This window comes from Podarcis bocagei, assembly GCF_964188305.1.
Source record: "Podarcis bocagei genome assembly, chromosome: Z".
NCBI lineage: Eukaryota > Metazoa > Chordata > Lepidosauria > Squamata > Lacertidae > Podarcis > Podarcis bocagei.
Window position 1 is genome coordinate 8888614 of NC_138140.1, and position 27197 is coordinate 8915810.

The 27197-nt window shown below is 44.7% G+C and overlaps 2 protein-coding genes across 8 annotated transcripts in view; both read left to right on the top strand.

The window, feature by feature from the left end:
* WHRN (whirlin) overlaps positions 1 to 9810 on the top strand; it is a 115307-nt gene extending 105497 nt beyond the window's left edge. For 3 of the 4 annotated variants that reach the window (XM_081179700.1, XM_081179701.1, XM_081179698.1), the window contains 4 exons: positions 1372 to 1969; positions 5519 to 5727; positions 7553 to 7675; positions 8869 to 9810. In XM_081179700.1, the coding sequence (XP_081035826.1) occupies positions 1372 to 1969; positions 5519 to 5727; positions 7553 to 7675; positions 8869 to 9051 (1113 nt within the window). In that variant the 3' untranslated portion in view covers positions 9052 to 9810. The remainder of the gene's footprint in view (positions 1 to 1371; positions 1970 to 5518; positions 5728 to 7552; positions 7676 to 8868) is intronic. The other variant, XM_081179699.1, reaches the window with a different exon arrangement.
* Positions 9811 to 17906: 8096 nt separating this feature from the next.
* AKNA (AT-hook transcription factor) overlaps positions 17907 to 27197 on the top strand; it is a 70012-nt gene continuing 60721 nt past the window's right edge. For 3 of the 4 annotated variants that reach the window (XM_081179633.1, XM_081179634.1, XM_081179635.1), the window contains exon 1: positions 17908 to 18146. The gene's annotated coding sequence lies outside the window, so the exon portion shown is untranslated. Of the gene's footprint in view, positions 18147 to 27197 lie in introns of all 4 variants that reach the window. The other variant, XM_081179636.1, reaches the window with a different exon arrangement.

Sequence of the window (27197 nt, forward strand, 5' to 3'; positions counted from 1 at the left end):
TGAGAGACTTCAAAGAAGTGTGACTAGCCCAAGGTGACTAGCAGCTGCATGGGGAGGATCAATCACTCTTCCCAGGGAACTCTGAGAACTGTAGCTAAGGAAAGGGAGTAGAGGTCTCCAAACAGCTCTCAGCACCGTTAACAAACTACAGTTCTCAGGATTCTTTGGAGGAAGCCATGACTGTTTAGAGTGGCTTGATGTTGCTTTCAATATATAGTGTCGTGTCCATCAATTTCAGTGAATCTACTGAGTAGGGTTGCAACCCATTATTACAATAAAGCACAAAACATAGCAGCAAGGCATATATATGCTTAAAAAGCTATCAATAAAAATATTGACATAAATTGCACTAATCAGGGTGCTAAAAAGAAATCTGCCATGAGTGGCCTAGGAATCCCTGAGCAAACATGAGTTTTTAAACCATAGCAGAAGCACCCAAAAGTTGGTGCCTGACTCATTTCCAAGGTGAGTAGGTGCCACCACAGATGAGTCTCCTTCCTATACCATCATAAGGTGAACTTCTACAAGCCATGCAGTTAACAAAGCCCTTCTATTCATGGTTCAGCCATCAATATTTGAGATGAAGTTTCTTATATTTGCTTCTGTTCTGGGTGGATACTTCTCATTGCCATAGCATCAATCTCCTCTCCACTGAGATATTATAATTTCAAGGTACACCTGGAAGCGGACTGCATTCCTTTGTCCTTGTCCATTCAGACTCCTCAGATAGAAACTCACTCAGGCAGAGCAAGGCAGTGGAATGGAATAATTCAAGGCTCGTTCTGCAACACCAGACACAATCCCTGCCATGATCTGCCTGGAACAGAGGATACGATACGATACGATACGATACGATAATCTTTATTGTCATTGTGCCATACAGAACAACGAAATTAAGATGGAGGTGGATTATGCTGTTGACATCACAGCATTCACCTGATATTTATTTATTCACTTCCATTTATAGATCAATTCCCATGAAATATCTTAAAGTGATTTCACAACAAAAACAACAGCAGTGAATATAGATTATAGAAGTTCATATATTAAAACAATGAGAGCATGCTTTTAAAAATTCAAAATATATATATATTTAAAAAGTTAAATTAAAAAATTAAACAAAATGAGAAATAGACTATTATGTAATACAGGAACAAGTATTAGGTGAAGTGTGTGATATTATGCAGTATACAAAAGGGGTGGGTATACAAACAGAATGGAAAGGAACATGGGAGGTCATATTGTAAGAAAAACGTGTAACAAATTTGAAGTTTAAATTAATTGGTTAAGTTATGAAAAATTAATCAAAATCTTAATTTAAAAATCATGAACACTTTCATGATTGTTGTTTTGTCTCTTTTGTCTAATCAGGATGATGTTTCCTCCTTCCCTGAGGAGCCTCCGGCCTTCAAGCCTCCTCCTCCCCCCTCTCAAATGACAGAAGACCCCTCTGCCCCCCAGGACAGGACCTCAGCAAACAACACCCTCAAGCGGCCCTCTTCAGAATCTTCCCAGTCAGGCCTGTTCTTTGTGGCACCCCGGAACCCCACACCTACATCCAGCCTCTCTGAGAAGGATACAGGCAGCGTTGCATCCTCCTCCACAGAGGACTCCACCTCCAGCGCCATCTATGCTTCTGTCTCTCCTGCCACCCATTCCTCCCGGAGGCCCCTGGATGCCCACTTGTTGCTGGTCAACCAACACCTGATTGGGCCCTTCCCTCGGGTCCAATCACCAACACGGCTGAAGAACCCCTCTCCTGAGAGAGCAACACAAATCGGCACCCTTCTAAACCCCAGTTCACCATCCCCTCCTCCTCCACCACCTCCATCCCATCCTGCTCCTCCGCCTCCCAGCGAGAAGGGAGGCGCGGAAGCTGGCACTGCACAGCACTTTATCATGGTGGAAGTTCATCAGCCCAACAGTGAGCCAGATGTGAATGAAGTGAGGTCTTTGCCCCAGGCCAGAGGTGACGATTTCTTCTCTTAGCAGACTGGTTAACGATGGGCATGTTCTGTTCTTTAATATGTTTATAACCTGCTTTTTGCCAGGCATTTGAGGAGGGTCTCAAACACCAGTTAAAACATGGGTAGGGTACCATTTGGAGTCCAAGTGCCACATTTCCTTCCTGGCGGAGGAAAGGGGGTGGGGGGAGCACACTGCCCCTGGCACCACCGGGTAGAGGGGTACCATCGTGGCCACCCCCTGGGCATGTGCCATGCACTGGGCGCCATGCCCCCACAAGTGGCATGCCATGCTCCCAGGACACACGCCAGGCCCCCTTAGGCAGTGTGCCATGCCTCTGGGGCACACGCCACACCCCCAGGACGCGCACCAGCCACATCCCCGCCTGCTCTCCACCCCCCTGTGCCGGAGTATGCAGCTTCGCCACTGTCCTGGCCACCTACCTTCCAGGGGCTGCATGCCAGGGGTGAGCAGGGACCTCAGGCAAAACTGGGCAAAACAAGGAGTGTAACTTTTACCTTTTTTCCTCATAACAATCCTGTTAGGAAGGTTAGGCTGAGAGCTTGTAATTTGCTCACGGTGATAGCTCAGTGGGTAAAGCATAATAATATCAGGGTTGTGCGTTTGAGCTTCATGTTGGGCTAATTATTCCTCTTGCAGGGGGGTTGGCCTACAGGACCCTCATGGTCCCTTCCAGCTCTACAATTTATGATTCTATTATTTTATGTGGACTTTACAAGGAAGCTGGGATTTGAACCTGATTATCTGAGTGTGTTACAGTGTACGTTGGATAGGCAGGCAGGGCAGGGGCAACACAGAGCTCAGACCATGACCCTTTGTCATGGCCCTGGAATGCTAAAAGCAGGTAACCTTTTGAAATTTCTGGATGGCACAAAACACCACAACTTGATTTTTGTGTGTTTCACTGTGGATGGGGTACCACACACACATATAAAATCAAACAATTAAATACACTTAATGGAAACTAATTAGCTTCAATGTGGATCAGAGCAGCAGAAACATGATGGGGGGATACTGGGGTGACAAAACTCCCCACTGAAGAGGGCCACCTTGTCTTGGTAGCTAAGAGCCAATGTGCCCTTCTGAAAACTCTACATATTCAAAGGGAAGGGCCCCAATCCAGTGGTAGAGCATATTTGCTTTGCATGCAGAAGGTTCCTGCATCTCCTATCTTCTCCCAAGAGGGGCTGAAAAAGACTTCTGACTAAAACCATGGAGAGTTGCTGCCAGTCAGTGTAGACAATACTAAGCTAGATAGAATAGATAGAACCAATGTCCTGACTCAGTTACATACCCTCCAAGTGTCTCTGTTTTCCAAGGATAGGCCCAGAATGACAAAAGCTTCTCTGTGTCTCTCCATGGCTGCTGCTTCTGCCAACCTCCTCCCTTGGGCAGCTCATAACAGCTGTTGGAGAACAGAGGAGGAGAGCCTGCCACTGTCCCATGTGATAAACCACTTCTGAGGGGCAGGCAGAGGGCAGGAAGAAAGGGGGAGCAGAGTGGAGTGCAAAGAGTCTTGATTTTTTTTTAAAGTACTTTGTGTGTGTGCATCTAATATTGCCCCTTCCTAAACTTTATTTATTGGTGTGTGTTTTCCTTTTTGTAAATCTACCAAAAAATAAAATGAAATCAGGATTAAGGGTTTTTCTCAGGATGATGGAGGGTGTATGAGCTGTGTCCCATTGGTTTAGTGGTGGCGGCACTCACCCTTATCCTGATAGGAAATGATGGGGGCGGGGAATGAAGGTTAAGGGGGGGATCAGTGGGGGGGGTGAGAAATGTCCCTATTTTAATCTGAGGAATGCTGGAGGGTATGCAGTTGTAATGCCACATAATATTCCTAACTTGAAGGCTCTGCCCAATCTCCTCTTAACCAGAGATCAGCATCACTACTTGTAAGGGAAAATCCATCAATTAGCATAGGGCACTAATAATGAGGACTCCAGAGCGAAACTTCTCAGATAAAGTCTCCAATCTCCCCTGCCTCCCCATTGAACTTTGCAAGTACTTTGCTTCCCTCTTGTGATACTGTTTGCTAAACTGCATGCATTTGTTCCTTCTTTTTATAGATTTTTCCCTTGCCTGTTAAGACTGTTGTTATTCCTGTATTCTCTGCTGTTCTAACATCACAGGAAACAGGAGGGGGGTCTCAAGATCTGTAGGGCATCTAAAAGCGACAGAGGCCATAGTTCACCGATTCATTTTCATTTATTCATTTAGCACTATATTAAATCATCAAACCTTCTAAGCAGGTTACATGAAATGTACATTAAAGTTCCCTATGAAATCAGAAGTTAACAATAAGTTAGCCAAAAAGAAAATATTCAAAATAAAATCAGCAGTTTTAAAATTAATGTTAAAACGCACGTTAGGTTTACATGTCTGGGCAGGTTTGCTTAAACAACAACACCCAAAAAGCTTTTAGCAGATGCTGAAAACGGGCATGCCTAATGGCAATGGGTAGGGAGTTCCAAAGTGGAGGTGCCACTGGAGTGAAGAACTGATTCCTTGCAAGTGTGGAATGGACATTAGATGATTCTTGTGATGGTGCCAGTTCTGCAGACTGAAAAAGTCCAGTGGGCACTGGCGGAGGAAGAGGAGTGCGGGGGGAGTGCACCCGCCCCCGGCAGCGCGATCCTGATGGGGTGCCATTGCGGCCACCCCACGCTGGGCGCCATGCCCCCAGGACACATGCCAGCCTCACCCCCGCCTGCTCTCTCTCTCTCTCTCTCTCTCTCTCTCCCCCCCCCCCCCCGTGCCGGAGCATGAAACTCCGCCACTGCCAGTGGGCATAAATATGGGGTAAGGTGATCCAGCAAGTAAACTGGTCCCAAACTGTTAAGGGTTTTCTGCAGTCCAATCCAGAAGTAAGAGCAGCAGGATGTAAACCTCCCACCCATCAGCTGGTGAGTGGAGGAAGAAATAGTGTCCAAAAAGAGTGGCACCCACAACAATCAAAAGGTGCCCATAAGGCTTTAAAAGGTTGTCAGATCTTGCTATAGACTTCAGAGCTTATCCAGTGCTGTGTTTAATGTGTTTGGGTTATCCAGGCCCCTCCAGACTGGTGCTTGATTGTGGGCACAGTGTGCAGCAGCATACCCTTGACACAGTGATAGTGTCTTAGTGGCAGTCTTCTTCTGCTTCAGTTTGTTCCATGATTCATCCCCGGTGCTGTCCGGAAGGGAACTGTAGCACAGCGAACATGGGACAGACAAGAATACACCAGAACATTTGTGCCATAACACAGTAAAGGATTTCAGCAGGAAATTACAGGTTGCGTGACTACCCTAAAACATTTGCCCAGTGGCTGCCCACAAAGCCCACAACAAATCCTAGAAACAATAGATTGCCCCTCATGGAATGACAGTTCCCACCACACTTATCAAACTACAGCTCCCAGTGTTTTTTGGGGGAAGAAATGTACTGTAAATGTGCTTCCAATGTTTTGTGTGGCCTAATTAGATCAGGGCTCCTTACAAATTCCACATCCGACAGTTAGCCTGATTCCTCTCCTCTGGCGCTTTCTTAACAGCTTTTCTCCCATTGTCGTCTGCCGCAGCCTCGACACTCTCTCAGCTTTCGGACAGTGGGCAGACCCTCAGTGAGGACAGCGGTGTGGACATCGGGGACACAGAGCTCAGCGCCAAAGACAGGAGCCGGCCGCAGGGTCCCATAAAAAGCAAGAGCCCGCAGGAAGCACCACTGAAGGCTGACGGGCCCTTAGAGGCAGGCCCCAAACCGGTAAGACATCACTGGGTACCAGCCATGGGAAACAAAAGCAACATGTGGGGGAGGTCAGTCCTGAGCCACTTTCAAAGGACCAGGCGAAGGGTTTGTATCCAATAGCAGAGTTGTATCCAAGGTCCCATTTCTCTAGGCAGAAAAAGTCCCTCTGCTTAGTCTTCCTGGCCTTTGGCCAACTCCTTAATTGCTTCTGTGGGAAGCAATTGCTTCTGCATCAAACAGCACGTAGTCAAAAATCCCAACAGCCTCACTGGTCCACCTAGCTCAGTATTGCTGACAGGTGGCTGTCTCAGCTCCTGCTCCAAAACACATAAGCAGAAGCTCTAACGTGTAAGTGAGACAGAGGTTCTTGTTCAGAGGTGTACTTAGGGGTTGGCCCCTGCCAACGGCACAGGTCCAGAAGGGGTGCAAAAATCATGCCTTTTCACACTGGGTCGCAGTGGCTAGGAACCTCCTTCCCCACATGTCCTCACACTCCTCAGGCCCCTCTTCCACTGTTTCTATTCTTCTCCCAGCCTCCTATCTTGGGATTTCATACCTTTCTCACCTCTTACACTGGGTTCTTCTCCAGTCTTCCAACACCTTCCTGTGTGTACAGTCTCCTCAGTAACCCAGAGTTGTTGTTGTTGTTGTTTAGTCGTTTAGTCGTGTCCGACTCTTCGTGATCCCATGGACCAGAGCACGCCAGGCACTCCTGTCTTCCACTGCCTCCCGCAGTTTCGTAAAACTCATGCTGGTAGCTTTGAGAACACGGTCCAACCATCTCGTCCTCTGTCATCCCCTTCTCCTTGTGCCCTCCATCTTTCCCAACATCAGGGTCTTTTCCAGGGAGTCTTCTCTTCTTATGAGGTGGCCAAAGTATTGGAGCCTCAGCTTCAGGATCTGTCCTTCCAGTGAGCACTCAGGGCTGATTTCCTTAAGAATAGAGAGGTGTGATCTTCTTGCAGTCCATGGGACTCTCAAGAGTCTCCTCCAGCACCATAATTCAAAAGCATAAATTCTTCGGCGATCAGCACTATATGATGGCGTTTAATTATCTATCCTGGCTTTTCTTTTATGGAGGTTGGGGTTACATATATGCCCCTGTCCTTGTTCTTAATTTAGATATCACTTCCCATGAGGCATCCCAACGTAACCAACAATATAATGGAAACGTCGATAAAACAGTTGCATATATAAAAGTAGCTGAAGCAATGCCAATTGAAGACTATTCCACGAGAGGGCAGCATACCTCATGCTTTCTAAAAGGAGAAATGCTTTAGATTCAGGGGTCAGCAAACTTTTTCAGCAGGGATCCTCAGACCTCATGGGCGGCCAGACTATATTTTTTTGGGGGGGGAAATATGAACGAATTCCTATGCCCCACAAATAACCCAGAGATGCGTTTTAAATAAAAGCACACATTCTACTCATGTAAAAACATGCTGATTCCTGGACTGTCCACGGGCCGGATTTAGAAGGCGATTGGGCTGGATCCAGCCCCCAGGCCTTAGTTTGCCTACCCATGATTTAGAACTTCTGAAAGTTCTAAAAGGAGAAATGCTGGAAGGTTTTGGGCTGGGAGGGAGTTCACAATTGAGTGACAGCTTCAGCTTTCCTCCCAAGCTCCTCCTAATCCTGGTTGGCCCTTTGTTTCTGGAGCACCATTCAAGGTGTAGTTGGCCACAATATTGTGTTTTAAAGTAAAGTCGTGAATCCTGAACTGGGGGAAGGGGGGCTAATTTATATTCAAATAGTAAAAAGGGAGCAAATGCTTTGCAGGATTGGGTTAGAAAAAGTAAATAGTAACCCTGGGTTATGCTCTTTTTCTCCTCCACCACAGCCAGGTCTCCTGGAACCAACATCCCACCTGATTCGGGTGACAAAAAGTGCCCCCACCTTGGGCATTGCCATTGAGGGAGGAGCCAACACTCGCCAGCCCTTGCCTCGTATTGTGACCATACAGGTAAGGGAGCTGGTGCCTGGTGCTCTCAGTCACTGGTAGGTACATCTCTTTCAGGGTCCGAAATGATTAGAAACATATCAGATCAAGGCTGCATCCTGCGCTGAGTAGAGGAGGAGGTTCCCCAGCTGTGGCCCTTCATTCAGGAGGTCTGCAGCATGTCTATGTACTTGTGGTTGAAGATGAGAGCTGGCACACCCTATGCATTCAATATTCATATTGACTTTAGGCTACGTTTCTATTTCTTACCTTGGATTTCATGGTATTACGTTTTGAATTCTGTAAGATGTAATAAAATGCAGTATACAAGAAATAAAAGAAGCGCTGAAATACAATTAAAAATCATGCAGCATCTGGCATGGTGCTTTACGTTTGCTAAAGAGTCAGAAAAATAATTAAGTAGTCTGCCAAGACCCTTGGCAGTTTCCAAGTTGTGCTTCCATGGCGGTTCCAACCTTTTTAGGTCCGTGGGCATATTTAGGTTTTTGGAGCAAATGCATCCTCTCTGGTCATTTCTCTCTCTCCCCTCACCCTGGCTCAACATCCCTGCGCCAGCCGCTAAACACAGAAGGAAAAACTGCTGAGACACTCCTTAAAGAGGAGTGCAGACCTTCAGTATTCAACCCTACAGTACGTGAATGAATCCCACTGTGTTCAATGGAATTTACAGTGGATGCTCGGGTTGCGAACATGATCCATGCAGGAGGCACATTCACAACCCACAGCATTTGCAACCCACAGCATCGCACCTGCGCATGCATGGGTTGCGATTCAGCACTTCTGCACATGTGCAAAGCGCAATTTAGTGCTTGTGCGCATGCATGAGCGCCGAAACCTGGAAGTAACCTGTTCCGGTACTTCCTGGTTTGGTGTGGTGCACAACCCAAAAATGCGCAACCCGAAGCATCTGTAACCCGAGGTATGACTGTATAATGAATTTGATTGACTAAAATGTACCTGCAATTAATTGAGTAAAATACTTGTTGTTGTTTTTAAGTTCTGCATTATTGCTAATACAAGTATTTTATTTATTTTAATCTCTTTATCAACCACCCAGTAACCACAGTTCTCTGAGTAATGTGCAAAATGAAATTGAAAGTCAATGTTACGATTGCTCAGGACAGCAAAACATACAACAATATATCAGCTCGTTCTGCCTCTTAATATCTTCTTTCTTTCTTCTGCTCCTGCTCCAGAGGGGAGGCTCTGCCCACAACTGTGGGAAGCTGAAGGTGGGCCACGTGATCCTGGAGGTGAATGGAGTGGCAATGCATGGGAAAGAGCACCGGGAAGCAGCTCGCATCATCGCCGAGGCATTTAAAGCGAAGGACAAGGACTGTGTTGATTTCCTAGTCACTGAGTTTAATGTCTCACTTTAGGGATAGGGCCCAGAAATGTCCAAAAGCCAAATGCAAGCGAGAAACAAAGCAAGAACAAGGGTTCAAATAGACTGTCACGTGCATGTTAGCACACGTGCACTATCACAAGACCCAGATAACTCCCACCTGAAGCCCAGCAACACATGTACGCATGCCGCGCACAGAGCACATGCAGGATATATGCTTTGGGTTGTTGCACTGGTACTCAAAGCGGCTTCTCTGCTACCACTCCAAGACTGAGCCCGGCCGGGTGGTCTGTGGGAACAAAGAGCACATAGAGGAGAAACAAAGAGAGTCAGTCACCTCCTGATAATAGTTCTTTCCATAAACCATTCTCATCTGGTTGGTGAACTATGGCGTAGATGTCCCATCTCTGCCTATTTTGTCTCTGTGTTTGAATGACTTGGCCAGTCACTTGTCTGAGTACCTCGCCCCACCCTCTCTAGCTCTTCCATTGCTTGCACCGTACAGTAGCATTTTGCACCTGCTTCAGAGCACCTGTGGGTTGGGTGAGGGAAGAGCCTACCTCCACTTCTCGAGCAGTCCTAGAGGAGAGAGGGGCCTCCAGGAGGCGCCATTTGTAATGCTTTGGGGTTTAACCTCTGTGACACACCTGGCATGAGGTTCCTATACTCTGCCTTCCCACCCATTCACAGCCTGCCATGAACAATGCCTTGTAAATGGCCAGCAACATCACTGTATTTATATATGAAAGAGCTTGTGCTTTTAATTTTTCAATAAATGAAACACATTAGGAAATGACAACTTGTTTGATTGGTTATAACAGGGTGGGGAAACTCAGACCCCAGGAGGCCAAATACAGGCCTCCTGCACTCTCTATTTAGTCTTCAGTACTCTCCCCAGACAACACCCTCCTTGAGTGTTTTTGCCTGGCTAGGATGTGTCCTTCAACTCTTGATAATACCTCTTGCTTGCCTGGGTGGTGGATAGAGAGGGCTGTGTGCATATAGAAACTAGCCCATGCAACAAACCCACTTCTGCCTCTGGCCCCTGCCCATCACTGGCATGTCAAGGTTGCCCTTAAGAAAATGCAGGCCCCAGGTAGAAGAATGTTTCCCGATAGAACTTGCCCTTATGAGGCAGTTACAAGGACCAAATCTTCCCCCAGCTCATTAAGTGTCCTCCTTCCCCTGTTCCTTCCCAAGCAATCTGAGGCTCGTCATCATCTTGTCTGTCTTTGCTCTGCCCTTTTCATACCTCTTCAGGTTCTGGGAGATGAAGGGGGATGATAGCTGGTTGCTGCAGGAGGGGGAGACAGCCTGGCTTCCTTACCATCCTAACTCATCTCTGCCTCTTGACTTCCCTCCTCTCCTGATACAGCATCTGTCTCTGACTCTGGACTGCTTTCTGACTGCCTTTTCTGCTCATTTCCTGTTACCTCTTCAGCTTTCAACACCTTCTCCCAGTCTGCTCCCTTTTCTCCCTCTGACCATACATTGTCCCACCACCAATTCCCTGGTTCCCGGGACTTCCGGTCGGTGCCAGCGCTTAATGGCGGTCCTACCTCCGAGCTTCGGAGAAGGACTGCTTCGCAAGTTCGGGTCTTACCCGCTACGGCGAGCGGGGGACCCCTAAAATCCCAGGCGCTGAAGCCTGAGAACAAGGAGACTCGGTGGGCACCTTCGCGCCCCCCCGGTACCGTGAAAGAGCCTTTTTAAAGGCTACGGATCGACATCGGGAGAGAGCGCGGTGCTGAGAGTCGCTACCCAGCCTGCGAAGTGAAGCCGCGTCGCCATAAGCGGAGAGCGCCGATTCCTTCCTGAAAAGAAAATTTGGACTGAATTCCCGTGAGTAAGAGCTGGACAATAATCGGGACCCTTTAAAATTTTAGAAATTGGGCTAAAAACGGGGAGATTTAAGCAAAGGAAGTCTGCCTCCCCCCGACTGCATGAAAGTGAAAGCAACGGAACTCTAAACTTGCATCCGTTTAAACCTGCTCTTTGATCATATAAACCGGACATTTAGACCTTTGATCTCCCCTCTAGCAAGCAGGGCAGAGGGGAGGTGAATCTGTCAACAACTGCATGATCCATTTGGAGGAAAAAAACCTCTGCTATCTCACCTATTTGAAAGCATGAAACGGTCTGCCTTGTTAGTACACTGAACTGACTTTTTCCTGTGAAGTGATACTTTGATACAAAGTTTCCACAGTGCCTGATCACTGTATATCATAAGAAGAAACAGTATAAACTGGGCAACTGTGGCAATTTGGAGTTATAAGTTTTTAGCAACATTGACTTTGACTGTGTTAATCTCCTTCTTTTTTACATCTCGGACTGTCTCCTTTGTTTTTGTATTTGGAAATCCTGTTCTATGGCCATTTTGATTTGCTCCCTCTAGAGGATAAAGTAAAACTTGACGGCCTAAGACAGTGGAATTTTCCAAGGGAGAATAATCCCGTGGGAATTGACCTTGACATGAGTGGCCCACAAGAAGAGATAGTTACAAGAGCCAAGATCAAGCAACAACAACAACAACAACAGCTGCAGCTGCAACAGGCAAAGAAAAGAGGCTCAATTTCAGGCGCAACAGCCGGATCAGTAGGAACAACAGGACAAGACAAAGGAGCAGCCGTCTCTATGGAAGCTGTGACAGAGGCCTTGCTCAAGATAAACCAAACTCTGGAGTCTTTGACAAAACAGACTTCAGAGAACACACAAAAATTAACAGAAATATCAGCAAGATTAAACCAGAATACAGAATCTATAAATAAACTGGTGGAGGAAAACGCTACCACGCGTCAAATTGCCGAAGAGGCAAAAGCCACTGCCGGAGAGACACAGGAGAAATTAGAGCCACTTGCCAAGAAGGTCTATGAGCATGATGCAACTTTGGCCTTGTGGGAGTTACAGAGGAAAGAGAGAAATTTAAAATTAAGACTGATTCCGGAGAATGAAAGAGACAACCTTGTGGAATATTTGACACGGGAGTTTGTGGATTGCTGGGACCTTGAGGAAGACGAATTTAAAATTACGACTGCCTTTAGACTGGGTAAAAAGCAAGATAGAAAGACACCGAGAGACTGCTTGATTACATTCAGATCCAAGGAGGAAAGAGATAAAATATTAGGACTACACTTTGAAAAGGCCTTGCAAATTGGAAATTCAGCTGTACAGATCTTTAAAGACATCCCAAAATACATTTTGGATTTAAGAAACTTCTACAAGGACTTGGTTCTTTTGTTAAAGAAAAATTCTATCCGTTTCAGGTGGGAGTTCCCACAAGGACTGTCATTCGACTATAAGGCAAAGAAAGTGAAAATAAAGACAATTCAAGATAAAGACAAATTTTTGGCAAGATACCAGGAGGACCTACAGAAGGGGACTGTGGACGTACTTGCAGAACAGAGGAGAGCACTGGATATCCTGAATCTCTCGTTTGGACAAAAACCACCACCATCAGAAGAAGAGCAACAACTTGGAGCTGTTGGAGGAGTCTTAAGAAAATAACAAGATGGCTTTGCAATTCCTTAGTTGGAATTGTAATGGACTGAATGGGCCTTTGAAGAGAAGACAAGTATTTCATATTTTGAATAGAGAACAATTGGACTTGATATGTCTACAAGAAACTCACATAACTAGAGCCCACAGGAGATTACTCACAAATAAAAGGCTAGGACAAGAATTTATCTCATCAGACAAAGTTAAGAAGAGAGGAGTGGTAATATATGTGAAGGAGAAATGGGCTCCAAAAATGATATTCAAAGATGAACAAGGGAGATATCTGGCTGTGGAGATACAAGTACAAGGAGAAAAACTTCTAGTTGTTGGAATTTATGCACCAAATGAAGGCAAATCTGACTTCTTTAAGAGACTTCATGAAACTTTGACGGACTATCTGGATTACAATATGATAATCATGGGAGACATGAATGGCGTGGTCTCCACTAATATGGACAAGGCACAAAGACTAACAGTCACTAAAGAAGGGAGACTCCCTAAGACTTTTTTCGAAATGACAGAAAATATGGACTTGATAGACATTTGGAGAACAAGGAACCCTCTGGAGAGAGAGGGAACCTTTTTCTCCCAAGCAATGATGACCTGGACCAGAATTGACCAAATCTGGGTTACTAGTGGACTGGCTCCAAAGATTAAGAAAGTGGAAATCTGCCCAAAAACTTGCTCCGACCATAACGCCGTGAAGATGGAGATGAAACTCACAATAACTGGTCAATTTAGATGGAGAATGAATGACACCCTCTTTCGAGATAAGGAGATTCTCACGAAGGCCCAAAAGACCCTAAAAGACTATTTTGAAATAAATTTGAGGACCGACGTGGAGAAAAGAGTGATCTGGGACGCAAGTAAAGCTGTTATGAGAGGATTTTTGATTCAACAAAATTCAATAAAGAGGAAAAAACAAACTGAGAAAAAAGAGAAGATTTTGGAAATGATAAAGGAAGGAGAGAGGAAATTAAGAACAAAACCAAAGTCTCAGGACATTTTAAGAGAGATCAAGTTATATCAAACACAATATATGGAATTGATGAACCAAGAGATTGAATGGAAGATAAAGCAAATGAAGCAAAAGACTTTTGAATCAGCAAATAAATGTGGTAAACTTTTGGCATGGCAACTGAAGAAAAGGCAGAAATTAAATACAGTTACAAGCCTAGAGGTGGATGGAAAGAACATATCTAAACCCAATGAAATTAGAAATTGCTTTTTAAGTTATTTTAAAAAACTTTACACTCAAGGCCCGCAAAATGAAGAAGATATAGATAAATTCCTTGGAAGATATGGACTACGAAACATCTCTCATCAAAGTAAGATGGATTTGAACCAGAGAATCTCAGATCAAGAGATAGAGGCTGCCATTCAGAATATGCAATTGGGCAAATCTCCGGGACCAGATGGACTGACTTCCAGATACTACAAATCGCTGAAGGAATGGCTGACTCAACCACTAAGAGAAGTTTGTAATGAGATTCTTGAGGGAAAAAGGGCACCTGAATCGTGGAAAGAGGCATATATTTCACTCATACCAAAGTCAGAGACTGAAAAGACCCAACTTAAGAACTACCGCCCAATATCACTGCTTAATGTGGATTACAAAATTTTTGCAGACATTTTGGCAAAAAGATTTAAAAGAGTCTTGATGGAGAAGATTCATGGAGACCAAGCAGGCTTTCTCCCTAATAGACACCTAGCAGATAATGTAAGGAATGTAATAGACATTTTGGAAAAGCTAGAGGTGAATATAAACACTAAAGCAGTATTGATCTTTGTGGATGCGGAGAAAGCCTTTGATAATATTTCTTGGAGTTTTATGAGGAAGAATCTTCATGGGATGGGGGTAGGCCAGGGTTTTGAGAATGGTATGGCTGCAATATATTCTGAACAAAAAGCTAAACTGATTGTAAATAATGTTGTGACTGAGGAACTTAAGATAGAAAAAGGAACACGACAGGGGTGCCCAATTTCCCCATTACTTTTTATTTCAGTTCTGGAGGTGTTGCTGAACATGATAAGAAATGACCAGCAGGTCAAAGGTGTGCAGGTCGGAGCTAAACAGTATAAGTTAAGAGCGTATGCAGATGACCTAGTATTGACTTTGCAAGAGCCAAACACTAGTACGAAAAAGGTCCTAGAAATAATACATAAATTTGGCCAGGTAGCTGGATTTAAGTTGAATAAGCAAAAAACTAAAGTTTTAGGGAAAAATCTAACAGATATGGAAAAGGAGAAATTTCAAGAGGAAACAGGTTTGACTGTGGTCAAGAAGGTGAAATACCTAGGGGTTTATTTAACATCTAAGAATGCGAATTTGTATAAGGACAACTATGAAAAATGTTGGTCAGAAATTAAAAAAGATCTAGAAATATGGTCAAATTTGAAACTGTCAATGTTAGGCCGAATTGCAGTAATTAAAATGAATGTATTGCCTAGAATGTTATTTTTGTTCCAGACCTTGCAGATTCTTGACAAGATGGAATGTTTTAAGAGGTGGCACAAAGACATCTCGAAATTTGTCTGGCAGGGCAAAAAGCCCCGAATTAAATTTAAAATATTGACTGACGCTAAAGAAAGAGGGGGTTTTGCCCTGCCGGACCTAAAATTGTATTATGAGGCAGCAGCTTTTTGCTGGCTGAAAGAATGGATGCTCCTCGAGAACACGGACATCTTGGATCTGGAAGGTTTCAATAATGCTTTCGGTTGGCATGCATATCTTTGGTATGATAAAGTTAACAGCGCCTTTAAAAATCACATTGTTAGAAAAGCATTATTTAATGTTTGGATAAGATATAAAGATCTATTGGAAAATAAAACCCCTAGATGGGTGTCACCAGTGGAGGCTAAAGCAGTGAAGAAACTCAATATGGAGGTCGGATGGCCGAAGTATTGGGAAATCTTAGAACAGGATGGAGATAAATTCAAACTACAAAGTCAGGAGAAATTGAAGCATAAAGTAGAAAATTGGTTTCAATATCGCCAAATAATGGAATTTTTTAAACAGGATAGGAAAATCGGTTTCCAGGTGGAAAAATCAAAACTAGAGACCGAACTGTTAGAACCCAATACTAAGAATTTATCTAGAATGTACAACTTGTTGTTGAAATGGAACACACAGGATGAAACAGTTAAATCGGCTATGATTAAGTGGGCTCAGGATGTTGGACATAACATTATGTCAGCTGACTGGGAATGGTTATGGAACACCGGTATTAAATTTACGGCATGTAATGCCTTAAAGGAAAACATTATGAAGATGGTTTACAGGTGGTACATGACCCCAGTCAAACTGGCAAAAATCTATCATTTGCCCGACAATAAATGTTGGAAGTGTAAAGAGACTGAAGGTACTTTCTATCACCTTTGGTGGACATGCCCGAAGATAAAGGCCTTTTGGGAAATGATCTATAATGAAATGAAAAAGGTACTTAAATGTACCTTTTCTAAAAAACCAGAGGCCTTCCTCTTGGGCATTGTCGGCCAATTGGTGACAAAGAAAGATAGAACTTTCTTCATGTATGCCACAACAGCAGCAAGAATACTTATCGCAAAGTATTGGAAGACACAAGATTTACCCACTTTGGAAGAATGGCAGATGAAAGTGATGGACTATATGACACTGGCCGAGATGACAGGCAGAATCCGTGATCAACGAAAAGAGACGGTGGAAGAAGAATGGAGAAAATTTAAAAGTTATCTTAAGGACTACTATAAACTTAATGAATGCTAAAATGTTGTGGTTTCCAGAAGCAAAAGGGTACAGGGATACAAGGTTAGACTATAAAAGAGACTAAGATGACAGAGATTAGAAAGTAACAACTGGGAGTTGCTTGTTGAATTATGGACATTGGGATGCAGAGAGGGGGGGTATGGGGAAGTTCAAGAAAAGAGGTTTATGAAAATATGTTTGAAACTATACATGTATGTCTGTCACTTTTTGTGTTTGTTTGTTTTTCCTAAAAATGTTGTAAAACCAATAAAAATTTTATAAAAAAAAAAAAATTCCCTGGTTCCCTTCTCCTGGGGGTTCCCTTGGGGGTTCCCCAGCTGATGCCTGACAAATCTACATTCAGACAGTCCATGACAATATCAGTACAGTGGTACCTTGGGTTAAGAACTTAATTCGTTCTGAAGGTCCATTCTTAAGCTGAAACTGTTCTTAACCTGAAGCACCACTTTAGCTAATGGGGCCTTCCACTGCCATGCCGCCACCGCACAATTTCTGTTCTCATCCTGAAGCAAAGTTCTTAACCCGAGGTACTATTTATGGGTTAGCAGAGTCTGTAACCTGAAGCGTCTGTAACCCGGAGCGTCTGTAACCCGAGGTACCACTGTACATTTAAAAGAACAAAATGCACACATCAGTGAACAAAAGAACAAAATGCACACATCCAACTCAAAAGAAGGGCATCCTTTCTGTTTATTACTCCACAAATTCCACACAGTGAAAACCTTGGATTTTTCCAGCTCAGAAGATTCACATTAGTGCAAACAAGCGAATGTTTATTTTTAGCTGCAGTTAAATGCACATTTTATAAAATCAGCTGAAAACAAGCTCCCCACCCTGTTCACCCACACAGCCTTCTCAGGTCATGAGGAGCAGAGATTGGCAAAAACTCCTAAATGCATCACCCTATATGAAATAAAAGATGGTACAGAGGAGTTTTGCAAAAATGAGGGTCTTTTAGCTTTTATTGAAACACAGTTTATCTTTTCAACTTCACAAAAACCTTAAGTAGGTTTTAGCAAACAAAAATATAAATGAAACAACATTTCTTCTTCTGCTGCTGCTACTCAGAGCAAACTATGTTGTTGTTGTTGTTTAGTCGTGTCTGACTCTTCGCGACCCCCTGGACCAGAGCAGGCCAGGCACTTCTGTCTCCCACTGCCTCCCGCAGTTTGGTCAAACTCATGCTGGTAGCTTCGAAGAACACTGTCCAACCATCTCGTCCTCTGTCGTCCCTATAGATGAACACAAAAAAACAACACAAACCAAACACTGATACAGTACCATGAAATCTTTGATGGAGAAAGGAGGAAACTTGGTTTACACTAGGGTTGTAGGGCTGTAGGGTTACACTGGGCTGATGGGAGTTGTAGTCCAACAGCATCTGGAGGACCACAGTCCCGCCCAGCTCCACTTCGGGATTACTGTACTATGTGTTTTGCAAAATCCAGCGGGTGGGGAGAGTCCCCCACCTTCTGGCGAGGAAAAAAAAAGAAGCGGTTCTTTTTTTTTAACGCGTCGCTCTGCATGCATATTCAGCCCCGCCCCGATTTCCGACCAATCCCAATTTAGCAAGAACTGTCCCGCTTTTAGCAGTCATTGAATTTCATAGCATACTCTGCTTCTTTGCTAACGGACGCGAGCGGATGTGGGAGGAGGAGCCTTGAGGGCGTATTATGCAGATAACCCACCAAGCCCGGCCTCTTCCATCCCTGGCTATCTGCCTGCCCAGTATTGGAGGAGACTATTGTTAGCCGCCAAAGTTGCAACTCCAGGAAATTGACTAAAGGGGCCAAGCGCTCTTTTCTCGCCCGCGAAGGCGCAGCTGGAGGAAGAGAAGAACGGAAACTTTGTCGCGCGCGGAGAGCGGAAGGAAAAGCTGGTCTCTCCAGGTGAGTAGCCGGCTCTGGAGACCCCGCGTTTCGCGACTCTCAGGAAAGGACTCCGTGTGGGGAAGGGGCGCGTGAGAGAGACTGTCTTTAAAAGAGGTGGGGAGGCAGCCCAGGATAAATCCCTGCCACCCACCCCCATCACTGAGAAATCATTCAGTGGCGCTTTGACCCCCCATCTCCCCCCCCCCGAGACCCGCTTTCTCTTTTCTTGAGAAAAAGAGAAAAAAAGTTGAGAACGTAGCCCCAATATGTCGCCAGTTGTGCATCTCTCCTCCTTTTCATGTTTATTTCAATTATGCCTGATTTTCCAGAAGGCTCAACTTAGAAAATGAAATAAAATCTTTCTCTTTTAATAAAGAACAATCTTCGTAACACACGTCGATGCTTGCTTACTCGGGAGTAAGTCCCGCTGTGTCGGTGGGATGTTACATCCAAGTTAAGGTTGTATGTGTCGGTGGGATGTTACATCCAAGTTAAGGTTGTGTGTAGGGTTGCAGACTTAACGAGTGATGCAGCGCTAAAACTACTAGCGTGTATGCAAAGCTAAGCGGGGTCCAGTATGCTTTCAAACTGGATGGGGAACCTCGTGTTGAGATTCCTGCATTGCCGGGGGTTGGACTAGAGCACCCTCGAGGTCTCTTCCTACTCTGCAATTCTTCGAGGGTAAGGATTGTGCGCTGCCTTCTGTGTGTTGTTTCTCCCAAAGCGGGAGAAGAACCTGTTGTTGCTGTGGTTGCATCTTAAAGGGAAAAGGCATTGGCTGCAGGGAAGTTTTGTTGGTATCTGGCTACTTGCTAAGCAACCGAAGGGAACAGTCTAAGGCTGGTGAGTTCATCTACTTGCTTCTCTCTGAAAGAGTTTTTAGACTTTCCTTCTTAGTTCCAGGGGAAGTGGAAGAGGGGAAGGAAACCACTTAGTTACTGAGGCTGCAATTCTGCATGTACACTTACCCAGGAGTAAGTCCCATGGAACTCAGTGGGATTTACTTCTAAGTAGCTATGCTTTGCAAGGACACCAGGCTTAGGTGTGTACGTTAAACTGAGCAACAGGGAACTTCCTAAATTCTCCCACATGACTGGGGGCAAAAGAGCTGTCTGCCCCCTTAAGAACATTGCACCTGCTGGATCAGGCCATCTAGCTGCTGGATCATCCCATCTAGCCCAGCATCCTGTTCTCACAGTGACCATCATGGGAAACCAGCAAGCAGGAATTGAGCATAAGAGCACTTTCCCCTCCTGTGGTTTCCAGCAACTGGTATTCAGAAACATTGCTGCCTCTGACCATGGAGGCAGAAAATACGTAGTCATCATGGCTAGTAACCATTGATAGCCTTCTCCATGAATTTTAAAGCCATGTACTGGTTAAGAGCAGTAGTCTCATAATCTGGGGAACCGGGTTCGCTTCCCCGCTCCTCCACATGCAGCTGCTGGGTGACCTTGGGCCAGTCACACTTCTCTGAAGTCTCTCAGCCCCACTCACCTCACAGAGTGTTTGTTGTGGGGGAGGAAGGGAAAGGAGATTGTTAGCCACTTTGAGACTCCTTAGGGTAGTGATAAAGCGGGGTATCAAATCCAAACTCCTCCTCCTCCTCCTCCTCCTCCTCCTCCTCCTCCTCCTCCTCCTCTTCTTCTTCTTCTTCTTCTTCTTGGTGGCCATCACTGCCCCTTGTGGGTGTGAGTTCCATAGGTTAACTGTGCACTGCATGAAGAAGTACTTTAGTTTATCTGTTTTGAATCTTCCAGTATTCAGCTTCATTGATTATTCACAAGTTTTGTGTAATTGGGGGGGGGACTTCTCTCAATCCACTTTCGCCATGCCATGCCATTACAGGAAATTCTAGGCTTCCTCTCTGATTTTCTTTTAAGGAGGTGGGGGTGTTGGCCAACAAATATCCAGCTTTATTAACGGTCTTCAATATGCAACATAATAAACATTCCAGTTCCCCCTCCTCCTTTCAGAGGGAAGTTTTGGTTTAGGCAGTAAGTCTACAGTAGTGTTATCCTAAATGGGTTGGACCTAAGTGAGTAGGGTCTGTCAACTGCAGTGGGTCTACTCTGGTTGCATCCAATGTTAGTCATACTCAGTGCATCTACTAAGAAGTAAGCAAACGAGTTATGTGGTCCTTTGCAGGGTATTGCTATTATTATTTTTTACACTATCCCTTTACCCCTAGAACAAATGTTGGCAGGGCAATTGCTGGCTCAGTCAGAGATCCCAGTCTGACACATAACAGCAGCTTAAGTCAAAGGCTCATATCCTTTTCGCTGTAAAAAATAATAATTCTTAAGGCTATCTATGTAATAAATAAATAAAAAATACATCAATCATACTTTCATGCTTTATAGAATTTGAGGCTTGAAAGCTTCTCTGTTGCACCACTACCATCAACAACCAAAATGTTCTCATGAGTTGCTCAGCTAACAGAGTTTTTTGTCTTTGATCTAAAGCTCCAGCGAGTGACATTGCAAACTCTGGGTTCATTTATTACCTCCTGAGGTACATGTGTGTCTGTGGCTTTGCAGTATAACCTAGAGGTATCCAGATGGTACACAAACCATGTGAAACACAGCTGGGTACAGAAGAAAGGAAAAATTCTGTGTTATATAATGTTCTGACTCTACAGTCTCTCTCTCTCTCTCTCTCTCTCTCTCTCTCTCTCTCTCACACACACACACACACACACACACACACACACACACACCAGTTTCCTTGTTGTACTTTAGCCTGTTGTACTGTACCCAGCCTGTTGCCCTCCAAAAGTTGTTAGACTCCAACTCCCATCAGTCCCAATCAGCATGGTCAGTGACTACAGATGTTGGGAGATGGAGTCCAGCAATATCTAGAGGGCCACAGGTTCCCATCTGCTCTGATTAAAGGGCTCATTTTCAAAGATTTGGTTTTTTAATCAAGCAAAATATGCCACATGCCAAGCAGAAGTTAAAATTATCAAGCCACCCACTTTGCAAAATTTATGTGATCTCAGATCACGCAGCAAAGATGTAAAGCTGACTTTTAAAACATTTCCTATCAGTTTCAAAAATGTTAAAAGCAAATGACATCCTCACACTTAAGTTTAAGTTTGGAAGACCTTTTAGTTTCTATTTTTTATAAAATAATAAAAAAAATCCCATATGCTTATTTTTAAAAGAAGAAGTAATCAGCTGAGTACAGAACTCAGTACTGTTCTCAGGGCTGTCCTTGAGAACGGGGAGAGAGCTCTGCTTCTCAGCTCTCCCACGGCTGGAATGTCAATATTATGGCCAGCATACTGAATGAGTTGAATTCTGTGTGACAGAGTTTGATGCCTTATATATTATACTGTTTTTGGATTTTGATGTTTTCCACACTGTATTTAATTTTTGCTGCTTTATTGCTGCTTTTTTTGTGTGTAAATCACTTGGGGATCTGTTCTGATGAAAATCAGTATGTAAGTACTTGACATAAATAATAATAAGTAAATAACTGACAAAATTTCCTCTGGATAGAGTACAACTGGCTTAAAAATCCATTGGTTTAGAAATCAAAGATGAGTGACGGGTTGAAATTAAAATGTACTTCTCCACCTTAAGCTACTTGCTTATTTATTTATTTAACTAACTCAGTTGGTTAGAGCATGGTGCTGATAACACCAAAGTCGCAGGTTTGATCCCCATATGGGACAGCAGCATATTCCTGCACTGCAGAGGGGTTGGACTAGATGATCCTTAGGGTACCTTCGAACTCTACAATTCTTTGATTTTATGATTCTAAAAAGTACACACCCCTTACATGACAGAAAATATCACAGTGGTCTATGGAGAATGATCTAAAACATTCATTTTAAAAACAGTGATAAATGCAAACATTAAAATCATTTATTTATTTAAATATATAAAAATAATGAATGGTGCCAGTAAGAGTTTTTTTTGTGTGTGTGTTTTTAAAAAACTAATATGTGTAATAAAATGTAGTGTTAAAATTGCTGCATGTTAAACTTTGATGCCTGGGGAGGTTTGTCAAAACACAAAACAGAAAATTCAGCAGGCGCTGAAAACAGTGCAGGGAATGTGCCTGCCTAACATTAATAACATTAATAACAATATTTTAAGAGCGCAGAGATAATTCATGTCTGGATTTCATAAAACTTTCCTTGCCAAGAAATTGCAGCCACGTGTCTTAATCTTTAAGCACCATTCTTTGGAAGTGAGCCGGGCTGAGATCTTTGGGGCTTAATCCTGTAATTGGTTGCATAATATGGTTTAACTCAAAGTCCCATCATTTTGGTACTTTGACCGTACAACCTGGAGGGGAAGGGTGGTCCACAATATGTCTATGATTCACTGTCACAGCATACCCTCCAAATGTTCCTATATAACTGAGGTAGGGAGTCTTTTTCAGCCCAAGAGCTGCATTCCCTTCTGGGCAACTTTTTCTGAGCCACATCACATCCCAGAGGTGGGCGGGGCCAGAGGCAAAAGTGGGTGGGGCAATTAAAATTTATCTTTCTACCCAGAAGAGTTCACTTTGGTGCTGCAGACACAGCAGGCTTGTTTGTTTTCATGTACATGTACATACAGTATAGACACACATATGTACACACAGACACACCTCTCTGTCCTCCATCGAAGCAAACAAAAATCAGTGTTATCTAGTCCAGGGGTCAGCAAACTTTTTCAGCAGGGGGACAGTCCACTGTCCCTCAGACCATGTGGGGGGCCGGACTATATTTTGGAAAAATAATAATGAATGAATTCCTGTGCCCCACAAATAACCCAGAGGTGCATTTTAAATAAAAGCACACATTTTCCTCATGTGAAAACACGCTGATTCGCGGGCCGGATTTAGAAGGCGATTGGGCCAGATCCGGCCCCCGGGCCTTAGTTTGCCTACCCATGATAGTCACTCGATATGTATATTAAGCTGTAACATGTTACTACACATTGCACATTACAGTAAGGTCAAAACACTCAGTTGCAAAGCTGAGCCAGTAGTGAATGTAGCTGGGGAGGGGTGAAGCTTGGAGACAGTCCCAAGGGCTGGTCAGAGGGCCCCATTTGCACCCGCTCCCAGACCTGAGGTTTACTATACAGTGGTACCTTGGGTTAGGGACACTTCAGGTTACAGACTCCACTACAGTGGTGCCTCGCAAGACGAAATTAATTCGTTCCGCAAGTTTTTTCTTCTTGCGAGTTTTTTGTCTTGCGAAGCACGGTTTCCCATAGGAATGCATTGAAAATCAATTAATGCGTTCCTAGGGAAACCGCCTTCAGACCAGGTCCGGGGACAGTCTGTCCCCCGACCTCTTCTGAAGGCTGGGGGGGGGGGGAACAAGGGCTTTTCTTCCCACTGCCAGCCTTCAGAAGGCTGTTCTGAAGGCTGGCGGTGGGAAGAAAAGCCCTTCTTCCCATCTCCCGCCCCACAAGCTCCGGGGACAGGAGGGCTTTGCTGCCGACCGCCAGCATTTTAAAATCTCCCCGGGACAGCAGAGAATCCGTGATCAGGGGAAGGAGACGGCGGAAGAAGAATGGAAGAAGTTTAAAGTCTACCTTAAGGACTATTATAAACTGCATGAATGTTAGAATGTCGAGGTTTTGGGAAAGAAAGGGCTACAGCGATATAAGATTAGAATGAAGGAAAGTTTAAGAGGACAGAGGTTTCACAGAACTATTTAGAAGTTGCTGAAAAACTTTGGACATTGGGATACAGAAGGGGGAGGTATGGGGGAGTCCGAGAAACAAGGTTTATGAAAAAAAAAGGGTATGAAACTATATATGTTTGTATGTCTTTTTATATGTTTGTATTGTTTTAAATTTTTTTTGTAAAACTAATAAAAATCTTTTTTTTTTTAAAAAAAAGAGAAGTCTCTGCTGTCCCAGGGAGATTTTAAAATGCTGGGGGTCGGGAGCGAAGCGTTCGCTGCCGACCCCCAGCACTTTAAGATCGCCCGGGACAGCAGAGACTTCTCTGCTGTCCCGGGGAGATTTTAAAATGCTGGGGGTCGGCAGCGAACGCTTCGCTCCCGCCCGCCAGCATTTTAAGATCGCCCGGGGCAGCGGAGAAGTCTCCGCTGTCCCGGGAAGGCAGGCGGGGGGGGGGAGCAAAGACTTTTGCCCCCCGCTGGCCTTCAGAAGAGGTCCAGGACCTCTTCTGAAGGCCGGCTGTGGGCGAAAGTCTTTGCTCCCAACCGCCAGCAATTTAAAACAGGTCCCCGGAGATTTCCCTATGGGCTTTCGTCTTGCGAAGCAAGCCCATACGGAAATTCGTCTTGCGAAGCGCCTCCAAAACAGAAAACCCTTTCGTCTTGCGGGTTTTCCGTCTTGCGAGGCATTCGTCTTGCGGGGTACCACTGTAACCCAGAAATAGTACCTCGGGTTAAGAACTTTGCTTCAGGATAAGAACAGAAATCGTGCTCCGGCGGCAGTGGGAGGCCCCATTAGCTAAATAATAATAATAATAATAATAATAATAATAATAATAATAATAATAATAATAATAATTTATTATTTATACCCCGCCCATCTGGCTGGGCTTCCCCAGCCACTCTGGGCGGCTTCCAAAAGAATATTAAAATACTATAATACATCAAACATTAAAAGCTTCCCGAAACAGGGCTGCCTTCAGATGTCTTCTAAAAGCCTGGTAGTTGTTGTTCTCTTTGACATCTGGTGGGAGGGTGTTCCACAGGGAAGGCGCCACTACCGAGAAGGCCCTCTGCCTGGTTCCGTGTAACTTGGCTTCTCGCAGTGAGGGAACTGCCAGAAGGCCCTCGGTGCTGGACCTCAGTGTCCGGGTAGAACGATGGGGGTGGAGACGCTCCTTCAGATATACTGGACCAAGGCCGTTTAAAGTGGTGCTTCAGGTTAAGAACAGTGGTGCTTCAGGTTAAGAACAGTTTCAGGTTAAGAACGGACCTCCGGAACGAATTAAGTTCTTAACCTGATGTACCACTGTATACAAACAGCCCTTATTTTCTGGTACTTGTCCCAGTTAAACTCACCAACAAGCCGGGATCACACATTCTCATGGTTTCCCAGGCTCATTTCCTTGGGAAGATGGACTGATAAACACTGTGAGGGGAACGTGCTTCTTCTAGCACCTCTCTGCATCCCAGGATTCCTTTGGAGAGCCCACAACTTTTTAAAGTGATAATGATACAGATTTAAACATGCAGTACAGATGAGGCCAAACAAACAACCTTCCAAAATACTGTATAAAGTAGGTAACATTTTTTTTTAAAAAAAAAAGAATCCAGGAACAGAGGGGCACAGAACTGGGAAAACAGATGATTTCTTTCCCGTTTTGTGCCTCTTGGACATACTTGAGGAGGGAGGTGAGCAGCTGAACAGAGCGCTTAGGAGGGAGAGGAGTCTGTGGCTGGGGAAGATGAATAATCTGATTAGCAAAGCTGACTTCTCTAAACTGCAAGGGGCGGGGAGAAATGTAAGATTCCTCTTAACTGGCCTTTTTCTATACAGTGCATGCTGGTAGCAGGATGCCGTGTATTTCTGGGGAAAGCAGACAGAGGAACTCTCAGTAGTTGTTTAAAAGGACTTTCTTTGCTCAAAACAAAACTGGATTGATGCTTCATGTTCTGATAGCAAAATGTTTAAGTACTTGAGAGGGTGGGGAGCAGGGAGAGAAAGAAGCAGGGATCCTTCAGTAGAATGCGGGGAAACAAATATTTTTGTGTGCTGTTGTCTAAATTTGACAACTTATTTTCAATATGGAGAAGGGTACAACGTACCTGCAAACTTCTTTATACATATTACATTGGAGTAACAATGGGCATAGTATTCAACATAGTTCAGGACGTAACAAGTTGTTTTATACAGTCAGACCAATCGTCCATCTAGCTCAGGGGTCAGGAAACTTTTTCAGCAGGGGGCCGGTCCACTGTCCCTCAGACCTTGTGGGGGCCAGACTATATTTTTTTTGCGGGGGAGGGGGTGAACGAATTCCTAAGCCCCACAAATAACCCAGAGATGCATTTTAAATAAAAGGACACATTCTATTCATGTAAAAACACGCTGATTCCCGGACCTTCTGCGGGCCGGATTTAGAAGGCAATTGGGCCGGATCCAGCCCCTGGGCCTTATGTTGCCTACCCATGTTCTAACTCATTACTGTTTACACTGGCTGGCAGTAGCTCACCAGGGTTTTAGGCAGGGTCTCCCCCAGGCTTTGTGGAGATGACAGGGGTCAAACCAGGGACATTTTTGCATATATCTCTGTCCTGTCTGACCCATGGAGAGATGCTGCCAGTCAATGTAGACAATATTGATCTAGTTGGAGCAGTGGTCTGACTTATGTCATATTAGTCAGCTTATGTTCCTCCATAGGGATGCAGGTGGCACTGTGGGTTAAACCACAGAGCCTAGGGCTTGCCGATCAGAAGGTCGGCGGTTCGAATCCCCACGGCAGGGTGAGCTCCCGTTGTTCGGTCCTTGCTCCTGCCAACCTAGCAGTTCAAAAGCACGTCAAAGTGCAAGTAGATAAATAGGTACCGCTTGGGCGGGAAGGTAAACGGCATTTCCGTGCGCTGCTCTGGTTCGCCAGAAGCAGCTTAGTCATGCTGGCCACATGACCCAGAAGCTGTACGCCGGATCCCTCGGCCAGTAAAGCGAGATGAGCGCCGCAACCCCAGAGTCGGTCACAACTGGACCTAATGGTCAGGGGTCCCATTACCTTTATGTTCCTCCATGCTTCTGTTATGATTTGTCCTCTCATATTTGAATACTGCTTTAAAGGTGACATCAATAAATAGTGTTGGCTCAGATTTTGGAGGCTCTTTTGAGTAGGACATCTTCTGTAAGTCACCTCCCATCACCACCTTCAGTTATTCCACCTCCATCCATTGCCACCAGCTCTTCCTCTTTCTCAGTGTGGTTGACATCTGCTTGCTTGTCAGAGAGCAAGCAGGCAGATGCAGCTACTCTTCCTCCACCTTCTCACCACCACCACTACTGATCTGCTTGCTTCCACCCTCTGGAAGTAATAAGAGCCTGCTGGATCAGGCCAGAGGCACATCTAGCTCAGGACCCTCTTCTCATAGCGGCCAACCAGGTGGTTAGA